This window comes from Eretmochelys imbricata, chromosome 5 (genome assembly GCF_965152235.1).
Source record: "Eretmochelys imbricata isolate rEreImb1 chromosome 5, rEreImb1.hap1, whole genome shotgun sequence".
In the NCBI taxonomy this organism is placed as follows: Eukaryota; Metazoa; Chordata; order Testudines; family Cheloniidae; genus Eretmochelys; species Eretmochelys imbricata.
In genome coordinates this window covers 109,474,535-109,497,883 of record NC_135576.1, presented here as the reverse complement: position 1 = coordinate 109,497,883, position 23,349 = coordinate 109,474,535, and the positions used below count along the sequence as shown (strand labels likewise).

General features: G+C 37.8%; 1 protein-coding gene across 7 annotated transcripts in view; it reads right to left on the bottom strand.

Annotated features, from left to right (window-relative positions):
- Positions 1-23,349, bottom strand: part of CCDC171 (coiled-coil domain containing 171) — a 238,783-nt gene that overhangs the window by 13,275 nt on the left and 202,159 nt on the right. Inside the window, exon 26 of one of the 7 annotated variants that reach the window (XM_077817685.1) lies at positions 3,412-3,475. The exons of the other annotated variants lie outside the window; for them this stretch is intronic. Within the exon in view, the coding sequence (XP_077673811.1) occupies positions 3,449-3,475 (27 nt within the window). The 3' untranslated portion in view covers positions 3,412-3,448. Of the gene's footprint in view, positions 1-3,411; positions 3,476-23,349 lie in introns of those variants that run through there. 7 annotated transcript variants of the gene reach the window in all.

The following is a 23,349-nucleotide window of genomic DNA, read 5'->3' as shown; positions in this document are numbered from 1 at the left end:
CCTTATGTTTTGCTAAACTACTGTGGTTATGAAGGTGAGTTAACCAATAGCACTAGCAAATACTGATCTGCACCACCCCTGGCATTTCAGTCCCATTTTGCTCTCATTGTGTAGGACTGAGGCCATAATAAAACTTTATTGTATTTGTAACTAACAATCTGATGCCTTTATGGAGGTCTAATTTCAATCTATTGTACCAATTAGCAGTTTTATATTTTAAGTTTATTTTAATTAGCTTAAAAATAAATCAAAATAGAAAATAAAATGTATATGAAATCCAAAAGCAGAATTCTTCATGCTGTTTGCAGAGATTCTGTTATTTGTTTTGATACAGCATTTTTGCCAATACAAAGCATAAGACTACACTGCATCATTCTGAAAAGACTGTTTTCTGTGTTTAAGGAAATGAAATCACTAAAAATAAACTGTAAACAAGTTGCCCAATGGGTGACAAATATTGAAGAGCAGCCTGTTTAACAGATCAGTATGCACTGGTTTCCATGTCTCAATTAATGGAACTATCATATTGATTAAAAATCACTAGCTACAATTGTATTCTCACAGTTGTTTTCTCCCCCAGACTTTTTTTTTTTTTTTTTTTTTTTAAGATCAAAATCCCAAGTAAGGAGTTGGGAAATCAGGTTTCCTTTGAGAGATGCTCAAAAAATGTATGCAACTTAATGATTGGCAGCAAGTCAATAGACTAGGTTACAGTAAAAGCTTCAGTGTTGGCGGGGGGGAAGGTCTGTTTTAGTTATCCAGGTCCTATACTGCACTTCATACAAAGCTAGTGCAGAATGATGTTCACAGAATAGGGTGGAAATAAAATTTTATAGTCGCTTGACTGATGTAAAAAAATCTTCACTGCTATTGAACTGGTTTGAATCTATATTATTATATAAATTTACAACAAATAAAAAACTAGTATTTCATGAAACTGTAAAAAAAATTAAACTGGTATAAATTATAACCATTATGAAATAGCACGGTGTACAAATGCATGAAATTTAAAGTTATTTCCCCCAACAAACCTCTTTCGAAACCATTGCAGTCTATATGTATTTAGACACTTTTTAAAATTGTATATTATTAAGATGACAAACTGAAATGGCTGGGCAGGAGCTATGATGATAATCTATCATGTAAATGTGTGTGTAGTTAATTTTTAGAAAGGGAATTACTTACCTGAAATAAGGGGTCTATTCAGGTAAATCTTTAGCATAGCACTTTTATTTACTCAATCAGTTGTAAATGATTCCATCTAAAATGTCACACACGGTCAGGTAAATATATTTTTAGGATACAGTGTGCCTAAGAAAAATATTAATTCAAAATGCTTTTGAAACATAGTAATTAGGCATGTTCCTGAGCCATTTTTCCAAGTTTGAAAGCCTAACTTCTTAAAATATGTTCTTCCAAACAAGAAAATATTAAATGTTAGTCCATTTTATGAAATAATTGCATTATAAACTATACTTAAATCAAAGCCATATTTTAGTCATACGCAATCAAACAGGCTTCTAAAACAATGACATTAAGTTGATTATCTTTCATAACTCCACTCTGATTAGGCTTTGATCCTATTTTAGAGATCGCCCCATGAAAAATTAGTTGATTTTCCCAATGTTTAAAATAATTTTACTAAACTGATATTACTACATATGACATTGTCTGGGAACACGATAATACTGTCATGTGTGACATCCTTATGTATGAAATTATTTAGCGATGTCAACATATGCAACGGCATCACACTGACATCAGGTTTTAAAATTTAAATACTTGTGGAATAATACACACAACTTGGGATTGGTGGCGTATATGTATGTGTTGGTAGTACAGATGGATAACTAAAGAATACCTACTATCATAGTGAAGCATGCTGTACAGTATATTTTTTATTTTCAATTGTAACAGTAAAATCTATAAAAACATAAGAATGGCCATACTGGGTCAGACCAAAGGTCAATCCAGCCCAGTATCCTGTCTGCCGACAGTGCCAGGTGCCCCAGAGGGAGTGAATTTAACAGGTAATGATCTAGTGATCTCTCTCCTGCCATCCATCTCCACCCTCTGACAAACAGAGGCTAGGGATAGCATTCCTTACCCATCCTGGCTAATAGCCATTAATGGACTTAACCCCCATGAATTTATCCAATTCTCTTTTAAACCCTGTTACAGTCCTAGCCTTCATAACCTCCTCAGGCAAGGAGTTCCACAGGTTGACTGTGTACTGAGTGAAGAACAACTTCCTTTTATTTGTTTTAAACCTGCTACCCATTCATTTCATTTGGTGCCCCCTAGTTCTTATATAATGGGAACAAATAAATAACTTTTCCTTATTCACTTTCTTCACACCTCTCATGATTTTATATAACTCTATCAAATCCCCCTTAGTCTCCTCTTTTCCAAGCTGAAAAGTCCTTGCCTCTTTCATTTCTCCTCATATAGGACCCGTTCCAAACCCCTAATCATTTTAGTTGCCCTTTTCTGAAACTTTTCTAATGCCAGTATATCTTTTTTGAGATGAGGGGACCACATCTGTATGCAGTATTCAAGATGTGGGCATACCATGCATTTATACAAGGGCGATAAGATATTCTCTGTCTTATTCTCTATCCCTTTTTCAATGATTCCTAACATCCTGTTTGCTTTTTTGACTGCCGCTGCACACTGCGTGGACGTCTTCAGAAAACTATCCATGATGACTCCAAGATCTTTCTCCTGATTAGTTGTAGCTAAATTAGCCCCCATCATATTGTATATATAGTTGGGGTTATTTTTTCCAATGTGCATTTACATTTATGCACATTAAATTTCATTGGCCATTTTGTTGCCCAATCACTTAGTTTTGTGAGATCTTTTTGAAGTTCTTCACAGTCTGCTTTGGTCTTAACTACCCTGAGCAGTTTAGTATCGTCTGCAAACTTTACCACCTCACTGTTTACCTCTTTCTCCATATCATTTATGAATAAGTTGAATAGGATTGGTCCTAGGACTGATCCTTGGGGAATACCACTAGTTACCCCTCTCCATTCTGAAAATTTACTATTTATTCCTAAGCTTTGTTCCCTGTCTTCTAACTAGTTCTTAGTCCATGAAAGGACCTTCCCTCTTATCCTATGACAACTTAATTTACATAACAGCCTTTGGTGAGGGACCTTGTCAAAGGCTTTCTGGAAATCTAAGTACACTATTTCCACTGGATCCCCCTTGTCCACATGTTTGTTGACTCCCTCAAAGATCTCTAATAGATTAGTAAGACATGATTTCCCTTTACAAAAACCATCTTGACTTTTGCGCAACAATTTATGCTCTTCTATGTGTCTTACAATTTTATTCTTTACTATTGTTTCAACTAATTTGCCCGGTATTGACGTTAGACTTACCTGTCTGTAATTGCCAGGATCACCTCTAGAGCCCTTCTTAAATACTGGCGTTACATTAGCTATCTTCCAGTCATTGGGTACGGAAGCTGATTTAAAGGACAGGTTACAAACCATAGTTAATAGTTCCGCAATTTCACATTTGAGTTCTTTCAGAACTCTTGGGTGAATGCCGTCTGGTCCCGGTGACTTGTTACTATTAAGTTTCTCAATTAATTCCAAAACCTCCTCTAGTGATACTTCAATCTGTGACAATTCCTTAGATTTGTCACCTACAAAAGACAGCTCAGGTTTGGGAATCTCCCTAACATCCTCAGCCGTGAAGACTAAAGCAAAGAATTCATTTAGTTTCTCTGCGATGACTATCATCTTTGCGTGCTCCTTTTGTACCTCCATCGTCCAGGGGCCCCACTGGTTGTTTAGCAGGCTTCCTGCTTCTGATGTACTTAAAAAACATTTTGTTATTACCTTCTGAGTTTTTGGCTAGCTGTTCTTCAAACTCCTTTTTTGCTTTTCATATTAAGTTTTTACATTTAATTTGGCAGTGTTTATGCTTCTTTCTATTTACCTCACTAGAATTTGACTTCCACTTTTTAAAAGATGCCTTTTTATCTCTCAGTGCTTCTTTTACATGGTTGTTAAGCCACGGTGGTATAACTAGAGTGAGCTCACAAATCAGTCCGGATGGTTTTAACCTTCAAAGTCTATGCAAGGATAATCTTACTGTACCACAATCCCCATCATTATGCATTGCTTTTATACCACCCTGCACTTTTTCATTTCTTTCCATTCTTGCGCAATGTGTTACACCAATACTTCCTTCTAATATTTGATTTTGTATCATTAATTTTCACTGTCCAAAACTGTTGTAGAAAATGTTCTCTTTTAAAATGCAATAATTACAATCCAGTAATGAGATGCAATAAAAATAGGAATACTACAACACCATTAAAAATCCTGTTTGCCCAATTCTCCATGATTTAGGACTCCTGAATTGTAAATAGCAGGCCTGATTTTCAAAGGTTCTGAGCACCCACAGCTGTGACTGAGTTTGATGGGAGATGCAACTACCCTGCTCCTCTGAAAATAAGGCACAATGTTTTTATTTCATGTTAATAAATTTTTAACAGCTCAGCATGCACAACCATCAGCGTAAGTAATTCTAAAGTCCGAGGCAAGTGCATAATACATCATTATATCATCAGACCACTCAGAAGATAAGTCATCAAAATATTTATCTTTAACACTGGAATGATCGCAAATGAGACCAAGGCATGCAGAAAGAAAGAAGATTGGAGTTAGAGTTAGGAGTGAGATGGGGGGTGGGGGAAGAGCGATACCAAAGTTATAAGTACATGTAACAATATAAGAATTAGTTAAGGTCCGGTCCTGTCTGTGCTAGGTGAGTGATGGAGATGTAATTGATATGCCCACCATTAAATCACAAGGTAGATTTTATGGAATTTGCTCAGCCATAGAGTCACATCTGCCTGGAAAGAGATTAAGGTGCAAATTATGGGATGCCTGGGATACAAAGGTGTCTGCCAGAAAACAGTCAAAGGTAGTGAGGTAGCCCTGGGCATAAACATCTTGCGCTGATTCCAGCTTCTCCAAATATCTGTGGAGAGGCTGCAACACCAGGAGGAAAAGCAGGGTGCTACAGGGCAGGGCCTAGGAGTCATAGGACATAGTCTACATATTTGTGCACAGTTGATGCTTGACCTGGCAATGGCAACTAGATTTATTCTACCCCCATGCAGAGAAATAATCTAGACTGGGAGACAGGCCATTACTGGGTAGACTCTGGTGTGGGGATGACACACAATAGCACTACTTTAGCAGCACACTGTCTGGTTTTATCTACACTGGACATTTTCTCTTCGAGATTTTCCATTTTTGCTACCATCATGGACAGCTCCACAGATGGTAAAAACAGCAGGAGTACTAGTGTAATGTAGTGTAGTGGCTTTCACTGGCATTTTAACTACAGTGTTGTCAATAAAATGTCTGAGAAAGGTGAAATAGTGGTTAAAATACTGGAGAGACAGGTCTCACTAGCATTTATGCCATTGTTCCTACCACGTGTAGGAACAATGGGAATTTGTATAGGAAGAGAGAAGGGAGAGAAAAGTCTAATGTGGACAGTCCCTATTTGTGAATCCTTTTTGGGAGTATTTCTGTGGAGAAGCAGAATTTGGCCCTGCTAAAAGGTTCCAAGATTTTAGATCATGCAAAACTACTTTCAAACACAGCTGTTTCCAGCATAGAGTTGCTTATTTGCTACATGATGGAAATCACTCTAGGCTTCCAGGATGCTGCTATGGGTCTCTTTGCTGTTAGAAGTAGCTTAAAGGAGCCATTTTCACTCTGGATGAAATACATAAAACATAAGTGATGAAAAGTCTAAAATCTGGCACTTAAAATGGGAAAGCTCTGCTACTGGGTGCCACTGTAACGTAATGAGAGTTAGCAAACTTTTCCAGAGCAAGAAAGTACACTAGCCAACAATAACTGTTTCTTTCCCAGGTCAGTGGTTTCACAACTCTATATGCTGATGCAGTAGGCCTCAAATTGGTGTTCTATAACAAACAAAGTAGTAACATGCAGTATAAATCATCATTGTCAGCATTTCTTCCTGGTTCCAACAACAAGTTGTTGTCAGAGACAACAATTCAGTAGCTACCAACTCACTAAGAATTAGAAGGGTACACATCACACTTTCTTCGTTTGGAACTGCTAGCCAATAGTTTCCAAGTAGATTTTCCATTACTGGAGAATTTCCTTTTACGCTTACAGAAGTTTTTATGATCAGGTAATTATCTGGAAACAATCATTATTATCCTACCCCCAGCATGATCTAGCATTTTATATGCTGAGTGGAATTACCAACTATAGGCTCTGCTTAAAAAAATAATCAAAAATAAGATTTAATATATTTTAGTAGACAAAATATTTCATACATTTTCCTATAAAGCTCTTGAATGGAATTTTTTTCTGAAATATATTAAGAGCCTAAGGAATACCTATGCCAATCTACAAAACTTTTGTACGAATGAAGAATCTGTAGGACCAGAACCATGATTATCAGTTTAATATCTAATATGCACAATATGTGGACTATATCTTATAGGCAGGGAGATGGTCTAGGTCTTTTGCGTTGTTAATTTCAATAATTTCTAAATAGCTTAGGTAAAATCCACAATCTATACTGTCTTTCAAGATTCTTTCTGAGCCATAGCACTGTACACATGTTATCCTAGTAGATCCCAGTTTTCAAACTGCATTGTTTTACACTGCTCTATAATGATATTGAAACCTAAGGCTAACCACAAAAGGTGCTATTTTCACAGTAAGAAATGGAGTACTTGTGGCACCTTAGAGACTAATTCACAGTGTAATACTCAGCATGCATTCATTTAAACCCAAATTTCTAATTCTTTACTAATGGAATACATTCTCATCATAGAAAGAGACTTTTCACTTATGCTATTTATTTATCAGTGTCCCTGTACCTTCTCAAAAGTAAATGCACTTTTTATTTTTTTATCTGACTAGCAAACCTAAATTGTTATTGATTTATTTTGTGTTCTGTATTGAAACTTACAATCTTAGGGGCACCCTGTACTCTTATTAAACTGTTTTGCTGTTTCTCTGAACATTTTTTCAGTATATAATATTGTTACTATGTGTAATTGATTGCTTCCCTCAATTCCAGGCAAGGCCACCCCTCCCCCCCCATAGGTGAGTTTTCCCTACAACTCTTCACGGTTTATCTTCCTTTTATCTGTACTTCTAATAGCTGCCTCCACAGCATTTTATCTCAAGTCAGTGGGCATAGGAGAGGAGACTGAATGTGTGTGACCTCAGCAATACACTCAGTCTCAAGAAGCCCATATAGTAGTCCTTGCCACTGACCCAGTTTTTCCCTGTACTGGCAAGAAAGCATTGCCTATTCAACAGCTCTAATTGTCAAGTCTCCTACTCTTCTTGAGAAATGTATTCAGCTATCAGCTGAACTACCAAGCAGTCTAATTGTTTGCTGTAACCCTTCACAGTTTCTTTTTGAGTTGGATGTACATTGACGCTCCAGCGGAAAAGGAGGAAAAAAGTATATTTACATTCACTTTGCCAAACATTAGCATCTTTTGTTCAATCATTTGAATGCAGAAGGGTTAGGAGAAAACAGCTTAGAGAACAAGGGTTGACACATCCAGTGTGAAATCTTAAGGTGCTTGAATGCAATGAGGGAGAAAGTGAGACTGAATCACATTTCAGCTCCCTAACTGTGCTATAGTCCACATGAACTTTGTGACAGGTCTCTGTCTCTCAGCCACACTTGACTAGCTTTTGCTGACATTCAACTGTCAGACAGCAACCCTTTACCATGCCCCTAACATGCTCTACAGCTTCACCCAATTAACTCGCTTTCACTTGACATTGCAGCAAAAAGCTTCATAATAGGTGGTCAAGGTGCATGGTGTCTGCCTGCCCTCTAACTGCTCACGCACAGCAAGATGTTTAACTGTCTTCCTTCTTGCCTGTTTGCTCAGAACTGGTGCGACTACGATTTAGTCATCCTATTTACTAAACTGGACAAGGGAAGCTGAGATATGGCAGTGGTGCATTAAGCTATCTTTTACAAAAGTCTAATTTTAAAGCAGATCCTTGGACCCAGTTACCAGGAGCCTTTTGGTTAAAAAATTACAGAGGTTCAGTAAAATGTTTCGATCACTTTCTAATTAATAAAGATAAATTGTATTAGCAAGATGGACACAGAGTGAAAAATAAGGTAAAAGTCATTATTTCTAACTAACATTTTATGAGGTAAAGGAGAAATGACTAGGAGCAAATTAAAGTGTCTTTCTGATTCAGTTTTCTTGCATTATAAAAATCTTTAGACATTTAGAAAATCAACTTTTCTATATATTTTGGTTAAGTATGTAATACTTATAAGTAAAAATATTTAGTATCCATAAATCTATATATCCAAGAAAACAAATGAATTGTAAATCTTTTTCTTAAAAAGATTTTAAGTGTCCATTCTCCACCTGTTTTCAGTCTGAGAATATGTCTGGGACTTAATTATCATTCTTTTGCAAACGGATGAATTCAGAAAAATCCAGGTTACTTACCACTTCTCACTAATGGTTTTCACTAAATGTATGTGCTAACCTGGCAATGTCCTGAGCCCTTTCAACTCCTATTTAAAATCAGTACATGTGGGTGCTCAGCACCTTTGATTGCCTCTATAGATACACACTTTTCAAATCATGAGCCTTACAGTGCAGAGCCTATATCTGTTGAAAGCAGTTTGATTAGGATGGGGCATTAAGTATGTTGATAGGTGTTGAGACTGAGGATATGAAGGGCCCCATGAATCTAGGAGGTTGTTTTATCTTTATATTTGGCATTGGGGTGACCACTGTTGGAATACTGTTTCCAGTTCTGGCGTCCACAATTCAATAAGGATCTTGATAAAATGGAGAGGGTTCAGAGAAGAGCCAAATGAATGATTAAAGGATTAGAAAACACATTTTATAATGATAGACTCAAGGAGCTCAATCTAATTAGCTTAACAAAGAGGCGGTTAAGGGTGACTTATCACAGTACACACATAGCGAACAATTTGATAATCGGCTCTTCAATTTAGCAGAGAAGGGTATAATACAACCCAGTGTCTGAATGTTGAAGCTAGACAAATTTAGACAGGAAATAACAGTGAAGGTAATTATTCATTGGAACAATTTACCAATGGTCGTGGTGGATTTTCCCATCACTGGCAATTTTTAAATCAGGAGTAGATGTTTTTCTAAAAGATCTGCTCTAGGAATTATTTTGGGGAAGTTCTATGGCCTGTGTTATACAGGAAATCAGACTAGATAATCATTACGGTCCGTTCTGTCCTTGGAATCTTTTATACTAATTCTCTCAGTTCCTGTCTGTCTATCTAATCGTATTTTAGTGATTGAAAAAATTAGGGAAAGAGGCGAGGAGGTATGGCTCTGTGTAAGCAACTTATTCTGTAAATTCCAGCTACTGACAGAGAAAACCAAGTTACCTTTTGTTAAATTATCTCTACCAACCCTTCATTTCTGAAGATTCTCTAATTATAACACACTTTCCAGGAGGGATCGGGGAACAGTACGTTTAAGCAGGACTGTAGAACAGCCCCCCAGAAAGAGCGTCTGAACACTAGCCTGGGAATCTGGACAACGGAGCTAAGAGAATATCTGCAGTGAATTCTGTGTAGCTGCCCTACAGGTTTAAGCTATAGCAACTCGAGAAAGGTAAGAGCCCTTCCAACACCTGAGCATATCCCTCACTATAGTAAGTTTGGATACATTCCACAGTCCATTTGGACAGGTGCTGAATGGAAATGGACTCCTGTTTGATTTTTTCCCTGTATAAACAATGAAAAGACAAGAGATTTTTCACAAAGTGTCTTTGTTCTTTACTGATGGAAGCAGTGAGCACTGGACATCCAGCTTGTGCAGTGCTGGAGCTTCACGGGGAATTATGAGGATGAGGGAAGAAAACCAAAAGGGAAATGTACTGATTGAGGTGAAAACTGGACACCACTTTCAACTGAAATTTATGGCAAGGACAGAGAACCAACTCATCTTTATGAAAGATGGTAAAGGTAAGAGTAAGCCGTAAGAGCTCTGTACTTGCATAATTCTGGTAGAGCTAATTGCTGCTAATATGGCTACTTTTCAAGAAAGAAAACGTAACAAACATTTCCCTAAAAGTTTCAGGTAATGAAATAATATTACTCAGAGTTACAGTGAGATTCTAGGGAGTCATGGGGGCCTTCAATGCAGGATATAGATAGAAGCCTTTCTAAAAACTCTTTTTCTTTGGATGAGCAAAGAAGGCTTTTCCCTCTACTTGGTTGTAAAAATACATATTAGTGTTTATAACACTCTGTACCTCAAAGTAACACCCTGGTACTCCCATATTCACCACTGTCATATACTTATGATATGTTTTGTACGAAGTATACCTTGTGAGGTATCATTTTAAAAGTCTTTATCTGCTGAACATTAATATCCTGTTGGATTATATGTATTATCACTGTATGTGAAGTTATGAAATATTGCTATATGTGCTACTGAAATATCTTGTGAGGCTGGGAAATGCCCACAGCCACACTTTCACTAAGGACAATGGAGCACCCATCACTGGCCAGACGGGCATTGATGACCCATCAAGAAAAAGAATCCACTATCTCAGAGGCTTCTCAGAGAAGGCACATCTGAGACCAACCAACCCACGTCACAGCAAGGATCTTTCTAGAAGCTGGAAGAAGGTATAAAAAGAGAGACAGTGACAACATCAATACTTGACCTCTCCCACCCCACCCCCCTTTCAACACCCAGAAGACCATCTAAAAGACAAAGACTTTGGACTCGGGAGTTTGTCCCAGGCTGGTAGGAGGTCCAGTTTGTGTATTGAGGAACTGTAAATTGCTTGTACCATGTGCTAGGGGAGATGCTGCTTGATTCAAATCTTGCTTAATTAGTCTAAGTTAGAATTTAGACTGCAATTTTTTTTTGTTTCTTAAGTAACTAACTCTGATCTCTGTGCCTTCTACTTACAATCACTTAAACTCTATCTTTCTGTAGTTAATAAATATGTTTTATATTTTATCTAAAACAGTGTGTTTTGGTTGAAGGGATTGGGAAATCTCAGCTCAGACTACAAAGGCTGGTGCAGGTCCATTCCACTCTGAGGGAGTGGTGAAATACTTAATGAACATGCACTGCCCCAGGGAGCCTTGAGCAGTGGAAGACGGTAAAGTTCTGGGGTGCAAGGCTAAGAGCTGGGGGGAACTGGCTTGTTCATGAGCGGCTGGGAGATCATTCATGTAACCCAGTTGGGTGTCTCTCTGCCTGTGGATAGCTGTGTAAGTGCAGAGCCTGTCAGAGGCTTGTAGCTTGACATTAGCATTACAGTGTGAGTGACTACCCAGGTTGATGGGTTTGGAGGGCTCAGCGGTCCCATAATCCAGGTTGCATTCCAGGAACCCCATCACAGTGTTATCCTTAACCCTGAAAAAGGAAGGGAAATACTAAATTGATAGATTCCATTGTCTTTAGGATCCAATGACAGACTGCTGGTGGGGGTTGGGCTGTGAGAAACCAAGAGAATCTGGGCCACGGAGCTTTTACAGTCTTGGGCAATGCATCTATCTGCACATGCTTAAAGAATAGACCAATTCTAGTCCACTGTACAGAGCACACACACATGCATGCATGTACAGGAAGGACAACTTCATTAGCTTTAAGATACATCTCTGTAACTCAGCTCATCTGAGCTAATTTTAGCTACGATTTTTAGTTTAGAACCACACTGTCTTGCTAAAGACCCTTTTGAAGACAGGAAGGAACAAAAACATTATACTGTACTTCTCCAAGTTAACTATTGTTGTAGGCAGCATGTCTTCATGACTTAGAGAGAGGACTGTTTGTTGTTGCAGTGCATTGATCATGTTGGATCAGGGAGGAAGCTGTACCTTGTGGGATCCCAAAAGGTTCAGGATATTCTTCATATAGCCAGGCAAACTTTTCATGCTTCTCCAAACTAAACATTTTGAGTTTCACCCATCTCCTGTAATGCTTTATCTAGATAACTTAAGGACAGTCTTATTTATCTGAAAGAGTTTATATTCAGTGAATAGCTGGGAGGGGAATAGTTCAGGTAACATAGAAAACAAGTATTTTTAAAGAAAGAAAACACCTAAATGAAATAACCTGAAGGATGACTGTGGAACAAGCCTAACGGTAAAAAGATTTCATTCAGGACTGAGGAGATGGTTTAGAGTAAGAAAGAAAACTGCATTATTAGCAGATTACTGTACATTTGAGAATGCTGTCAAACATAAAAGCGGGTTGCATGAAACAGCTGGGCTTGATCCTGATCTCACTTGCACTGGTTCTATATCAGGGTAATGGCACTGATTTTAATGCAGTTATTCCTGATGTACCCTGCTGTCAGATTAGAATCAGCCACTTGTGGGTTCTTCAAATCAGAAACTAGCCTAAGAAAAGAACTGGCCTTTCTGAGACATTGCTCAGAAAATACCAGTTAATATCTGAATAGTTTAAAATAAATAGTCATCTGTTTTAGGCTCAGTTTCATTTGATCTCTAACATGTAGGTCTTTTGTAAATGCAAGACCCAAATTATACTAACTGGGCAAGGAACCAAGCTGATCAGTTATAAACAATTTGAGTGTGGGTGAACAAGGGTTACTGTCTCTATTGTTTTTGGCTCAGTTCATATATACAGTCATACTTCAGACTGTGATTAAATAAAAGCCTAATAATTAGTTCAACAGAACTTTGTATACTTATTTGATTCAAGAGCATAATCAATTTCTAAATTCAGCTGTTAGTTCAGGTACTGGAATATCACTTTATATGAGGCTAAACATTCAGTTCGAATGCCGCTAAGCAAATGGAACTAATATTTTTTGCATACCAATCACATCTTATGTGAATCAACATTTTAAACAAATTGTTAATGGAATTTCATCCTTTGGTATATAAGCCAAATGTGTGTTCTGAAAGCTCAGTGGAGTTTTTAAAAACCATATAACATTACAGACTGAAGTCAGGCATGCAAAATTTTATCAGAAGAAATTTTCATAAGGAACATGTAAGGAGATTTTGAAAATATTTTTAAAAGCCCTGAAAAATTTGATATAATAAATAAATGCAGTTATCTCCGTATTATAAATGCAATTGCTATATATTTTTCCTATATTCGTATATAACCTTTTTGCTTTGTTTACCATACAAGTTGTGAAATATTTGATATATTTTGTTAGCTTTTTACAAAGAGACTATACTGTAATTTGGGGTCCTTTTGGTTTCGAAATGGCATAATTTCAATCTCAAGTTATTAATCAGGACTCCAAGTTAGATCTTCTACTTTAACAAACAATCTTGCATTCTGATTTTTAAACATTATTTATTGGGTGAATTTAGGGTTTTTCAAAGTCCTGAATTGGCAGCACTGGAAAATGAACAAGTACAACACTTGAGGCTTCTCCACATCTCCCAGCCAATATACTTAAACCCTGATTGTCATATTTTGCATACAGAAGATAGTAAACTTCAAATATAAAGTTCATATCCCTCTGGCTCACAGGGATCAGTAATTAAATATAAACCACTACTGCTAGTAATAGTTAGTGATAGATTTTTCAGTTGCTCCAATAAATATGGCATTGGTAGGTATTTGGCACCAAAAACCTTGGCAAAGTCTTGGTTAAATTACAATATATGCTCAATTTCAATTACTTTTGGGTGCTTTGTTTCCAAAATCCCAAGTGAGGAAGCCTGGAAACCAGACAGTTTGAAAGCCTGATGGTGACCCTGTCCAATGGTGTACATCAGCCAAGCCAGCAATTGGGAAGACAAACAAGGTTCTAGAAACCACTGTTCCAAAGATTGGAGAATCAGTGAGCATTCTAAAACTTTTCCATGGTGCTGCCTCTGGCCACCAAGGGCTTGCTTCCTTAACCAATCTGACTGTATTTATAATAACCACACCAGTGTGTGGCATGGATGAGTGAGCACGTTTGTTTTAGCACTAGGACATTTTGTGATATTACCTGTATGTTCTAGTGTTCTTATTATGAACCCAAACTTCACAGTTCTATATTGGCTCTCAGACTCAAAAGTGTTGGATCCCCAAAGCAATACATGCCATTGAAGGTTCCAAGTGACCCTATCTAACAGAGTATACCAACTGGATCAATTGTACCATTTGAAGAGATGAAATGGGATCTTGGAAATCACTGAAACTATGTTAGGGTTCAGAGTGGTAGTCATGTTAGTCTGTATCAGCAAAAACAATGAGGAGTCCTTCTGGCACCTTAAAGACTAACAAATGTATTTGGGCTTAAGCTTTCATGGGCAAGAACCCACTTCATCAGATGCATAGAGTGGAAAATAGAGTAGCAGGTATATTTATACATAGTACATGAAAAGATGGGAGTTGCCTTTGTTGAAGAATGGCCACTTTTAAGTCTCAATAACAAACTTAAAAGTGGCCATTTTTCAACAAAAAAAACTTCAAAACCAGACTCCAATATGAAACTGCAGAACTGGAATTAATTTGCAAACTGGACACCATCAAATTAGGCCTGAATAAAGACTAGGAGTAGATGAGTTATTACAAAACCTAATTTTACCATGCTAATTTCCCCCTACTGTTACTCACACCTTCTTGTCAGTTGTTTGAAATGGGCCACCCTCATTACCACTACAAAAATGATTTTTCCTCCCTTGGTATTCTATTGTTAATTGAATTGTCTCGTTAGACTGACCGCCCACCTGGTAAGGCAACTCCCATCTTTTCATGTACTATGTATAAATATACCTACTACGGTATTTTCCACTAAATGCATCTGATGAAGTGGGTTCTAGCCCATGAAAGCTTATGCCCAAATACATTTGTTAGTCTCAAAGGTGCCACAAGGACTCCTTGTTGTTTTTGCAACTATGTTAGTGTCACTTTGTATATATTCAAAGTTGTAGCAGTATTAAGCAGAGCAGAACAGTTCTCCAGCTGCTATCAGTACTAAAATTCGTTATTTAAAAATTGTGTGTAAATACTTATTGCACACTGGAAGGTAACCACCTTTCCTCCTAAAAAAAAAAAATAAAAATGCTTTGGCTTTTTTTAAAACAAAAAAACCGATGTCAGCAACCCAGCACTCCTGAACAACCCAATTTCAGTAACAACAAACTAATGCCTGCACGATGAAGGAAAGAAAAACACTGGCAAGGAAACAGATTTTACTTTTAAGGGATAGTACACCGTAGTAAATATTTTTTTAAAATTAAGAAAATTACCATGACAACATCTTTTCCTCTGACAGAATGAAGCTATCAAGTCTATTGGGTACAAAGTCCATATTTTAAAAACCTGTTTAAATATCCACTTACTCAACAGATCTGAATTACTCCAGGGAGCCCTCCTGATCTATAGAGTAAATAAGTCTTTACCAGATGAACTGGAACAGCTGTATCATCACTAAGTGATGTGGATTTCACAGCTTTCTATGAAAAACAGTTATATATTTAATTAAAATACCCCCAAATCAAATACATTGTTAATATAAAGAGGTGTGACTTAAATGTATACCACCCAATAAAAATAAATGTTAAGATGTTATTTGCTGACAGTATGACCTTAAGTAATGTCAATGTTAAAAGGAACATAATTATGAGTTAAGAACAGTGTTAAGTTTTTATGCCCTAATTTTGAACTTCCTATCTTTTATCTGTGTATGTCATACATTTTAACATACTTTAAAATGTAAAACTCAGTAAAAAGTATAAAATGCAAACACTCAAGCAGTTGAAGCATATTAACAAAGGTCTTCTGCATAAATATATTTCTCCTTAGTAAAAATACCAAAGTAAAGGACTGCATTTTACAAGGGTGCAACATAAAAAGCAAAGCTGCTTTTTCTCTTCAAACTGTGGGGATATACCCATATCCAAAAAAGCATTACTGGTTCCACCTGTAGCTAAAGTAAGAGGAACTGCTAGGAAATGCAGCTCTCTCTCTCTTTTGCTCCCACTCATCTCCTCTCCTAGGCTCAGAGGAGTGCTGCTACCCCAAATTGCTGCTCCTTGACTAGTGAGGTGAGGACTCAGTAGGCAGTACAGGGCAATCTGAAGTGGGAGCAACCTTAGCCAATGATATCTAGCTGGGGAGTTTCTTTGGTTCCCGGCCTTTTCCCACCAGCAGGTGGAGCAGCAGCAGTACCTGACAGGAGAAGCAGAAGTAGCCCAGCCACCTCTCTCTACAGGAAGATCTGACACCCTACTAGCCCCACTCTCCTCTAAGGGGAGAGAGCAAGTAGATCAGATCACCAGTTCCCCCTACTCCAAACCAGAGGGAAGTACAAATAAATAATCATAATACATGAGATTTTGCATAAAAAAATATTTTGAAAGGACTTAAAATCTTCTAATGTACAAGAAATAGCATCAAGCTTTTCCAATGCCCTGATGAAAAAACATGATCCTCCTTTTTTAGCTGTTTCTAATCAATTTACAGATTCTCAATCCTAGTCAAGTCTAAACAGCAGCCTTTATATATATATATATATATATAAATATATAAATAAATAGGGGTGAGAAGCACCAGCTCCTCACTTATGTATTTGACTGGCTGTCTAAGGAACGATTAGAGACATGAACACATTTTGGATTTCTTCATTTTTTCTTCCTCTTGTCCTTCCTGCATCCTATCACCACAGTAAGATGTAAAGTGGCATCACAAAGCAATACTGAGAAACATGATGAAAGCCACCAAAAGCACTTTTATTTTGATCTGCTTTAACCACTGGGTAAAAAAAAGCACATGCAAAACATCTTACTAAATACACAAATGAAGGATGATCACTACTGAATTTTATCATTATAAATGCTACCATAATTTTATTTGTAACCAGAAATACCCAGAAACAGAAAACAAAGCAAACGTAGGAACAAGAAAACCATGATTCACAAACAGTATATTGTACATGATCCACTGAATGCATCCGATGAAGTGAGCTGTAGCTCACGAAAGCTTATGCTCAAATAAATTTGTTAGTCTCTAAGGTGTCACAAGTCCTCCTTTTCTTTTGCGAATACAGACTAACACGGCTGCTTCTCTGAAACATGATCTTACTTAAATATGTCAAAGGAACAACAGGAAGAATGACAGTTTGGAGTCACTCAATTCAGGTGCCATCTAAATCTCTGAGCCAGAGTAATTCAGGCTCAGCTATTCTTTAATCCCCTCCAAAAATTTCTTGGCTGATTCATAGCCCCAGAATGAACACACTTTCCCTTTATGTTTTACTCACAGTTTAGCAGAGAATAATAGACACTTCTAGCCTCCATCTTGAAACAACTTCTTCAAAAGGAAGGAGGAAGCACCTCCTGGCCTGAATAAAAGTCCCTGAATCTGGAAAGAAGTGAATTTGGCTTCTTTGTATAGAATATTTCTTTTCTTCTGTAAAGCCAGTAAAATTAAGTCCCTGGCTCTATTCTTTTTGTAAAAAAAATTTTTTTTACTTGGGGGTTAAGTGTCCTGGTCTATAATATCCAGTTATCAAAATAACAGCCTGTCAAACACTCACAGTGCTTTTATTCCTACCACAGTGTTGGCAGTATTGTTAGTTATATACAAAAATTCTTTCTATTCTGATGTGATGGACAATGTAACTTTAAGAGGAATGGGATGAGGGGCAAAGAGGAAGCAAAGAATATTGGGGGCAGAAAGCAAATATATGCTGCTGTGCTGTGGTTGGAATAAAACTAAGCGTGCATTATTCAGGGATGGTATTTTGTAAAATTAGCACAAATATGTCTGACAAAGAGAACAACATAAAACCACTTCCTTATAACATGGAGGTGCTCTCAGCATAAAGTGAGCCCTTCCTTAATGTTAAACTTCAGTAATGCCAAATGCCACTTTTCAGAGAAAAGGGTTAGGTTATATTCTCTTCAGGTAGATGAACAACATGTAGTGTATGCATTTACTTGCTTTTCCTCTGTTAATGCACTGTATAGTCATGCGGATACGTTTTTCCCCAAAGGGGCAAAACTGAATCTACACTTTGGACATGTCCCCTCATCCAAATCAATTCTCTCTCCAAACTGTAGTTTCCCATTAATTACTCTTGGGAGTAAAATAAATATATATAAAATAAATACCACTGTTGAATTGTCCTGAGCATTTAAGACAGAAGGAAGAGAGACATTTTGAGGCTTCAATGCCTGTCTGATCTCTAATCTTGGAATCAGATTTCTCAAGTTAGAGGAAAGTTGAGTACCTTTGTTTTTGAGCTCTCGGTTCATATACTTCAATAGAAAAACTTCTCTCTAATAATTACTGCCAGAGAAATGCAAAATATGAACAAAAAAGGATGAGGCAAATTAGCTTCCTGAAAACATAATCCTCCCCATTTGCAGAACAGCCAATAGCTTGAAAGATTTGTTTTGTGTTTAATATTGGAACAGACCTGTGGCCATTGAGGAAAGTCATGGTTTCCATTAAGCAGCACAGCATGCACGTTTGGAATTTCATGACAACAGTGGGATTAGAATTTAGATCCTACTCTTCCAAAAGCACAGGTCTGCCTTGAGATAACATATACACCTACTAGACAGTTCATTTCAATAAGGAGATTTTTAAACTCAGACAAAACAAAGTACATTTTCAATACTTAAGAAAAAAGTGTAAGTGACTCAAAACAAACTATTGCCATTTGAAATGTAACTTCTAAATGCAATGAATGCTCCATGTTCATTTACCATATTCATAGCATTCACTGTACAACCGTACTGAAAAATGGCAGTATTGGAAACCATCTAATTATCCAAACATTTACTTCTCTACAGATGTAAATACATGGGCCTAATAAGCTTTCCCACTGTGAAAGCGGTTACTTAAATTATATTAAAATATTAAAAACTATTTAATGAGCTTTTTCCCCCTAAAGTAAATTGAGTGTGTGCCTTAACCTGCTTCAGGCAAAGGAAGTTTCAAACATATTGGTTTTGAAGCTAGCCATTATTTCCCATGTTGCAAAAATGGCAATTTTATTTCCCGACAGCAAATGAAACTGTCAGGAAAATTTAGATGCAATAAAATTGGGTGGTTAAACCAACATGCTGGATTTGGAATAAAACTGAATTAAAGGAATTAAAATTAAGCATTATGTCAGTCAAACTTTGTAAAAACTATTTTAAACAGTTTTCCTGCAAAAGTTTGGGCTTTGGACTTGGTGAAGCTCAATCGTAACTATCCACTTTGTGTCTATCAAGAGTGTCACATTGGAAATTTGCACAATGAAAAATATTTTGCATAAAATGTGTTGCTTCTGGCAACCTTTCTGCCTAAATAAAAAGTTGTCAGGCAGTGTGTGACTTTAGTGGTAAAGAGTTTTAAAATGGTGGCTTCAGTCCAAGGCTAGCTAATAACGGGTGACATGCACTGGAATCTTGAGGCCTAAATCAACATTGTTTTCACAGCTGTAATTAAGCCACCTAATCAGAAGCACATTTTGACGGGACAGTTTCTGGAAGCCAGACATTACAATTTCTTATGCCTGGAGCGCAGTGGCTCATGAGAGGTCCTCATTTAATTTCAGGTTAAAAAAAAAAAAGCAGTAAAATGAAAAGACTATAAAAAAGGCAGTGTATGACTGTTGAAATGAAGCAGGCCTATGTGTTCATGCCTTGACCAACCTTGTATCCCACCCTCCTTCGGCTCTCTGCCGAGTCCCCATCTCTCCAGTGGCAGCTGCACACAAGTGAGATTAAGGGCCTCTGCCAAAGTCAACAGATGAGCTGGTCTGAACTGGCTCTCTGTGTGTTCTGATTGTAAATTGTGCTGGTGATGATTAGAGAACTCTAACACAGGATGTCGACTCTTAAAACTGTCCAGAGAAAATAATTTTTTTTTTTAAGTTCAGGAAATTTTTTTAAACTTTTTTTGTGGCTTGGTACATAGTGTTGTGTCTATAACTTTCAGATGATTCAAACATGAATTCATACAAATTAAGTTACCAAATTATCTTTTTTTTTTAAAGGACCCTTCATCTCAGGTGTTTATATAACAGTACTGCTGCTGAGTGCAGATCTTCAACTAGCACACACGTCCCCTGTGTCTACCACCTGCCAATGGGAGCTATTCCTAAAACTCTGAGGAACCAGAGACTTGTTATTGTATGCCTATCACTTAACTATGTTGTTGAATTTAAAATGGATAAACTGTCGTCTTGCTCACTTTCTGTAGCTCTGCTGCATTTGGTAACTTTAACATAAACTTTCAACCCCAGAGGCCATTGTAAAACTATCAATACGACGGCAATAGTCACTTGGGTCTGATTATATTTAGTTCTGCATTTTAATTACATATGGATTCTATTAACTGAACCTTTTGCCTTATAGGCAACATTATAATCAAATTACTATAATTTTCAAATATGTTACAATAGTTTAACAAGTTAAAAGTTCACATACTTAGCATATTGAATATCAAAAAAGCTTTCCACAGAAAAGGAAGTGTTTTTTACAAAAAGGCAAATATATATGGTTGGATTACTCAAACTTTTTTGCACACCTTGCCCCAAGTCATGTTATGTGATTTATAATACTGTTTTCATATTATTATACTTGTTATTAGTGCTGTATAATAACCAAACAGTTTAAAGGACATGATTTATACTGTTTGGTTATGACTATTACTTATATAAGCAACACCACATGACAAGGCGTGTGTTTAGATTAGGATGCCTGCATGCCACAGGTGTGTTGTAAGGCACTAAGCTGATGGCCAATTCCTTCTAATTACCTACAAAATGCAAGTATTTCAGTAAAACTTCACTTTTCGAATGGTGCTATTGCTTTTTAGATATAATTTCTTTTCAAAGTATTATTTAGTCCTGCCCATACTGATATTTAGTCCTGCATGTATACAGCATACCTGAATAATATGGAACCCTTGTGGGCTCATCAAATTCTTTTCTTTTTCTATTACTTTAAAAATATTCTTCTATTCTCTACTATAAAGAACAGTATAATAGTCATTAATAGCAGGGAATGAAATAGTATATGTAGTCCTGGACTAGTGCCAAAAAAGGACTGCAAGAATAAGGGATCCATTATGTCCATTCATGCACTGGCAGCTCCAGGTCCCATAATCCTGATACACTGACTGATTCAGGTGAGGTGAGGGTGAAGGAGAGAACAAGAGAGACAAACACACATACATGCACACATTCTGCCCGTAAGCAGCTAGACTGGAGTGTAAAGAAAGTGGTTGTCCTGAGGCTACATGATACATTTTCATTATACAATATTTTGAATGTTTTTAAGGAAGGTTTTGCTTATAAGCAGGGTGGGTCTGGGAACTGGCTGCAGGTCCACTAAATGGAAAAACTGAGTGAATAGTCTACTGAAATTTAGCTTATTTTTTAAAGTAAGCATCTCTCATTTATCAGAGTCTTAAAAAAGGATAGGTGTTAGACAAGACTCTTCTTCAAACTTGCATCTCCTGCTTGATCAAAAATCCTCTGACTCCTGTATTCTCTGCCCTGAATATTGCATCACTATGTGATGTTTCATAATGTTGGCCCATCATTACAAAAACTTAACACACCACCACCACCCAAACAGTGCTAAATAAATAAATAAGTTAGTTAATTAATTATAGATAACACAGAACCACAATAACAGCAAGTTGGCGGAATCCTAAGTGATTTGGGTTTCAACATCAGTTAGCATAAACATCCAAAACCAACAGCTCTTATTGTTTTCAAGGTGTGATAGGGTCTGGCCAAATGGTTACAGGACAGTGATAGAAGACAGATACATTAGCCCCAGCTTAAGCAGGTCCCTTTCCCCTGGGTAAGGTAACAGGGGAAGTTCCAGAACAATCAGGAACTTGCTGGAACCAATTAAGGCAGACGGGCTAATTAGGACACCTGGAGCCAATTAAGAAGCTGCTAGAATCAATTAAGACAGGCAGACTAATCAGGGCACCTGGTTTAAAAAGGACCTAACTTCAGTCAGTGAGGGGCGTGCAAGGAGCTGAGAGTGAGAGGGTGTGCTGCTGGAGGACTGAGGAGTACAAATGCTATCTGGCATCAGGATGAAGGTCCTGTGGTAAGAATACAGAAGGTGTTGGGAGGAGGTCATGGGGAAGTAGCTCAGGGAGTTGTAGCTGTCACACAGGTGTTACATGAAACACTGTAAACAGCTGTGATCCACAGGCCCTGGGCTGGAACCCGGAGTAGAGGGCGGGCCCGGGTTCCCCCCCATCCCCCAACTCCCTATTGGATACAGGAGGTGTTGACCTGGATTATGGTCACACCAGAGAGGAAGGTCCCTGGCCTGTCCCCCGACTCACTAGGTGGACCAGCAGAGATTGTGGGGATTGTTCTCCTTCCTTTTCCCCATGCTGGCCAGTGATGAGGTTAACTGCGTGAACGGCAGATTTGAGCCACTAGCAAAAGTGGCCAAACTGAGGGCTGCCGTGAATCTCTGAGCTGAGTTCAAGGCCAGAAGGGACCATCAGATCACTGAGTGTGACCACCTGTATGTAACAGGCCATTAAATTTCATCTAGATACTCACATATTAAGTTCAAATAATTTAGTTAGACAAAAACATTTCAGTCATCAGGAAACTAAACTGTGTGCCATAGGCAGAGACCAAGGTGACACCAAGGCTCCTGCAATGGCAGGGAACTGATTAGGTGAGCTATACCCAGAAGATCTCAGCAGGTAAACAGTGCCCCATGCTACAGAGGAAAGCAAAAAACCCCAAGGTTCTTGCCACTCTAACTTGGGGGAAATTCCTTCCCCTAACCCCAATCAGTAAGACTCTGGGCATCAGGGGCAAGACTCATGAACCAGGCATCTAAAAAAAGGATTCTCTGTACCCCTCACAGCACTGGTCCATCTTATCCAGTGTCCCATCTTCAAGTCTGGCCAATCTATGATGCTTCAGAAAAAGGCAAAACACCTCCCACTCCACTGAATGCATCTAGCCAATTGTGCATTAGGGAAAAAATCCTTCCTGACCCCTGTAGGCAATCAGCTGAAGCATGAGGTTTGATTCTAGTCATTATCTTGCTGCAAAGCTGCACATGTTATGTGCCTGTTGAGGGTTATGCAGGGAATCCCATTCCCCGTATGCCCATGAATGAAGGGAAAGAACAGGAGGACCCACTGACTCAAACCAAGGCCAGAAGGAACCATAGTGATCACCAGCCCCATTCCACCTCCATAGACTGCAGAATTTCTCCCTGAAGCTGGATTAAAGCATATCTTTTAAAATGATATCTAATCTTGTCTTAAAGACTTCAAGTGACGGTGAGTCCATCTCCTCTCCTTGATAAGCTGCTCTAATGTTTAATTACCCTCACAGCAAGAAAACT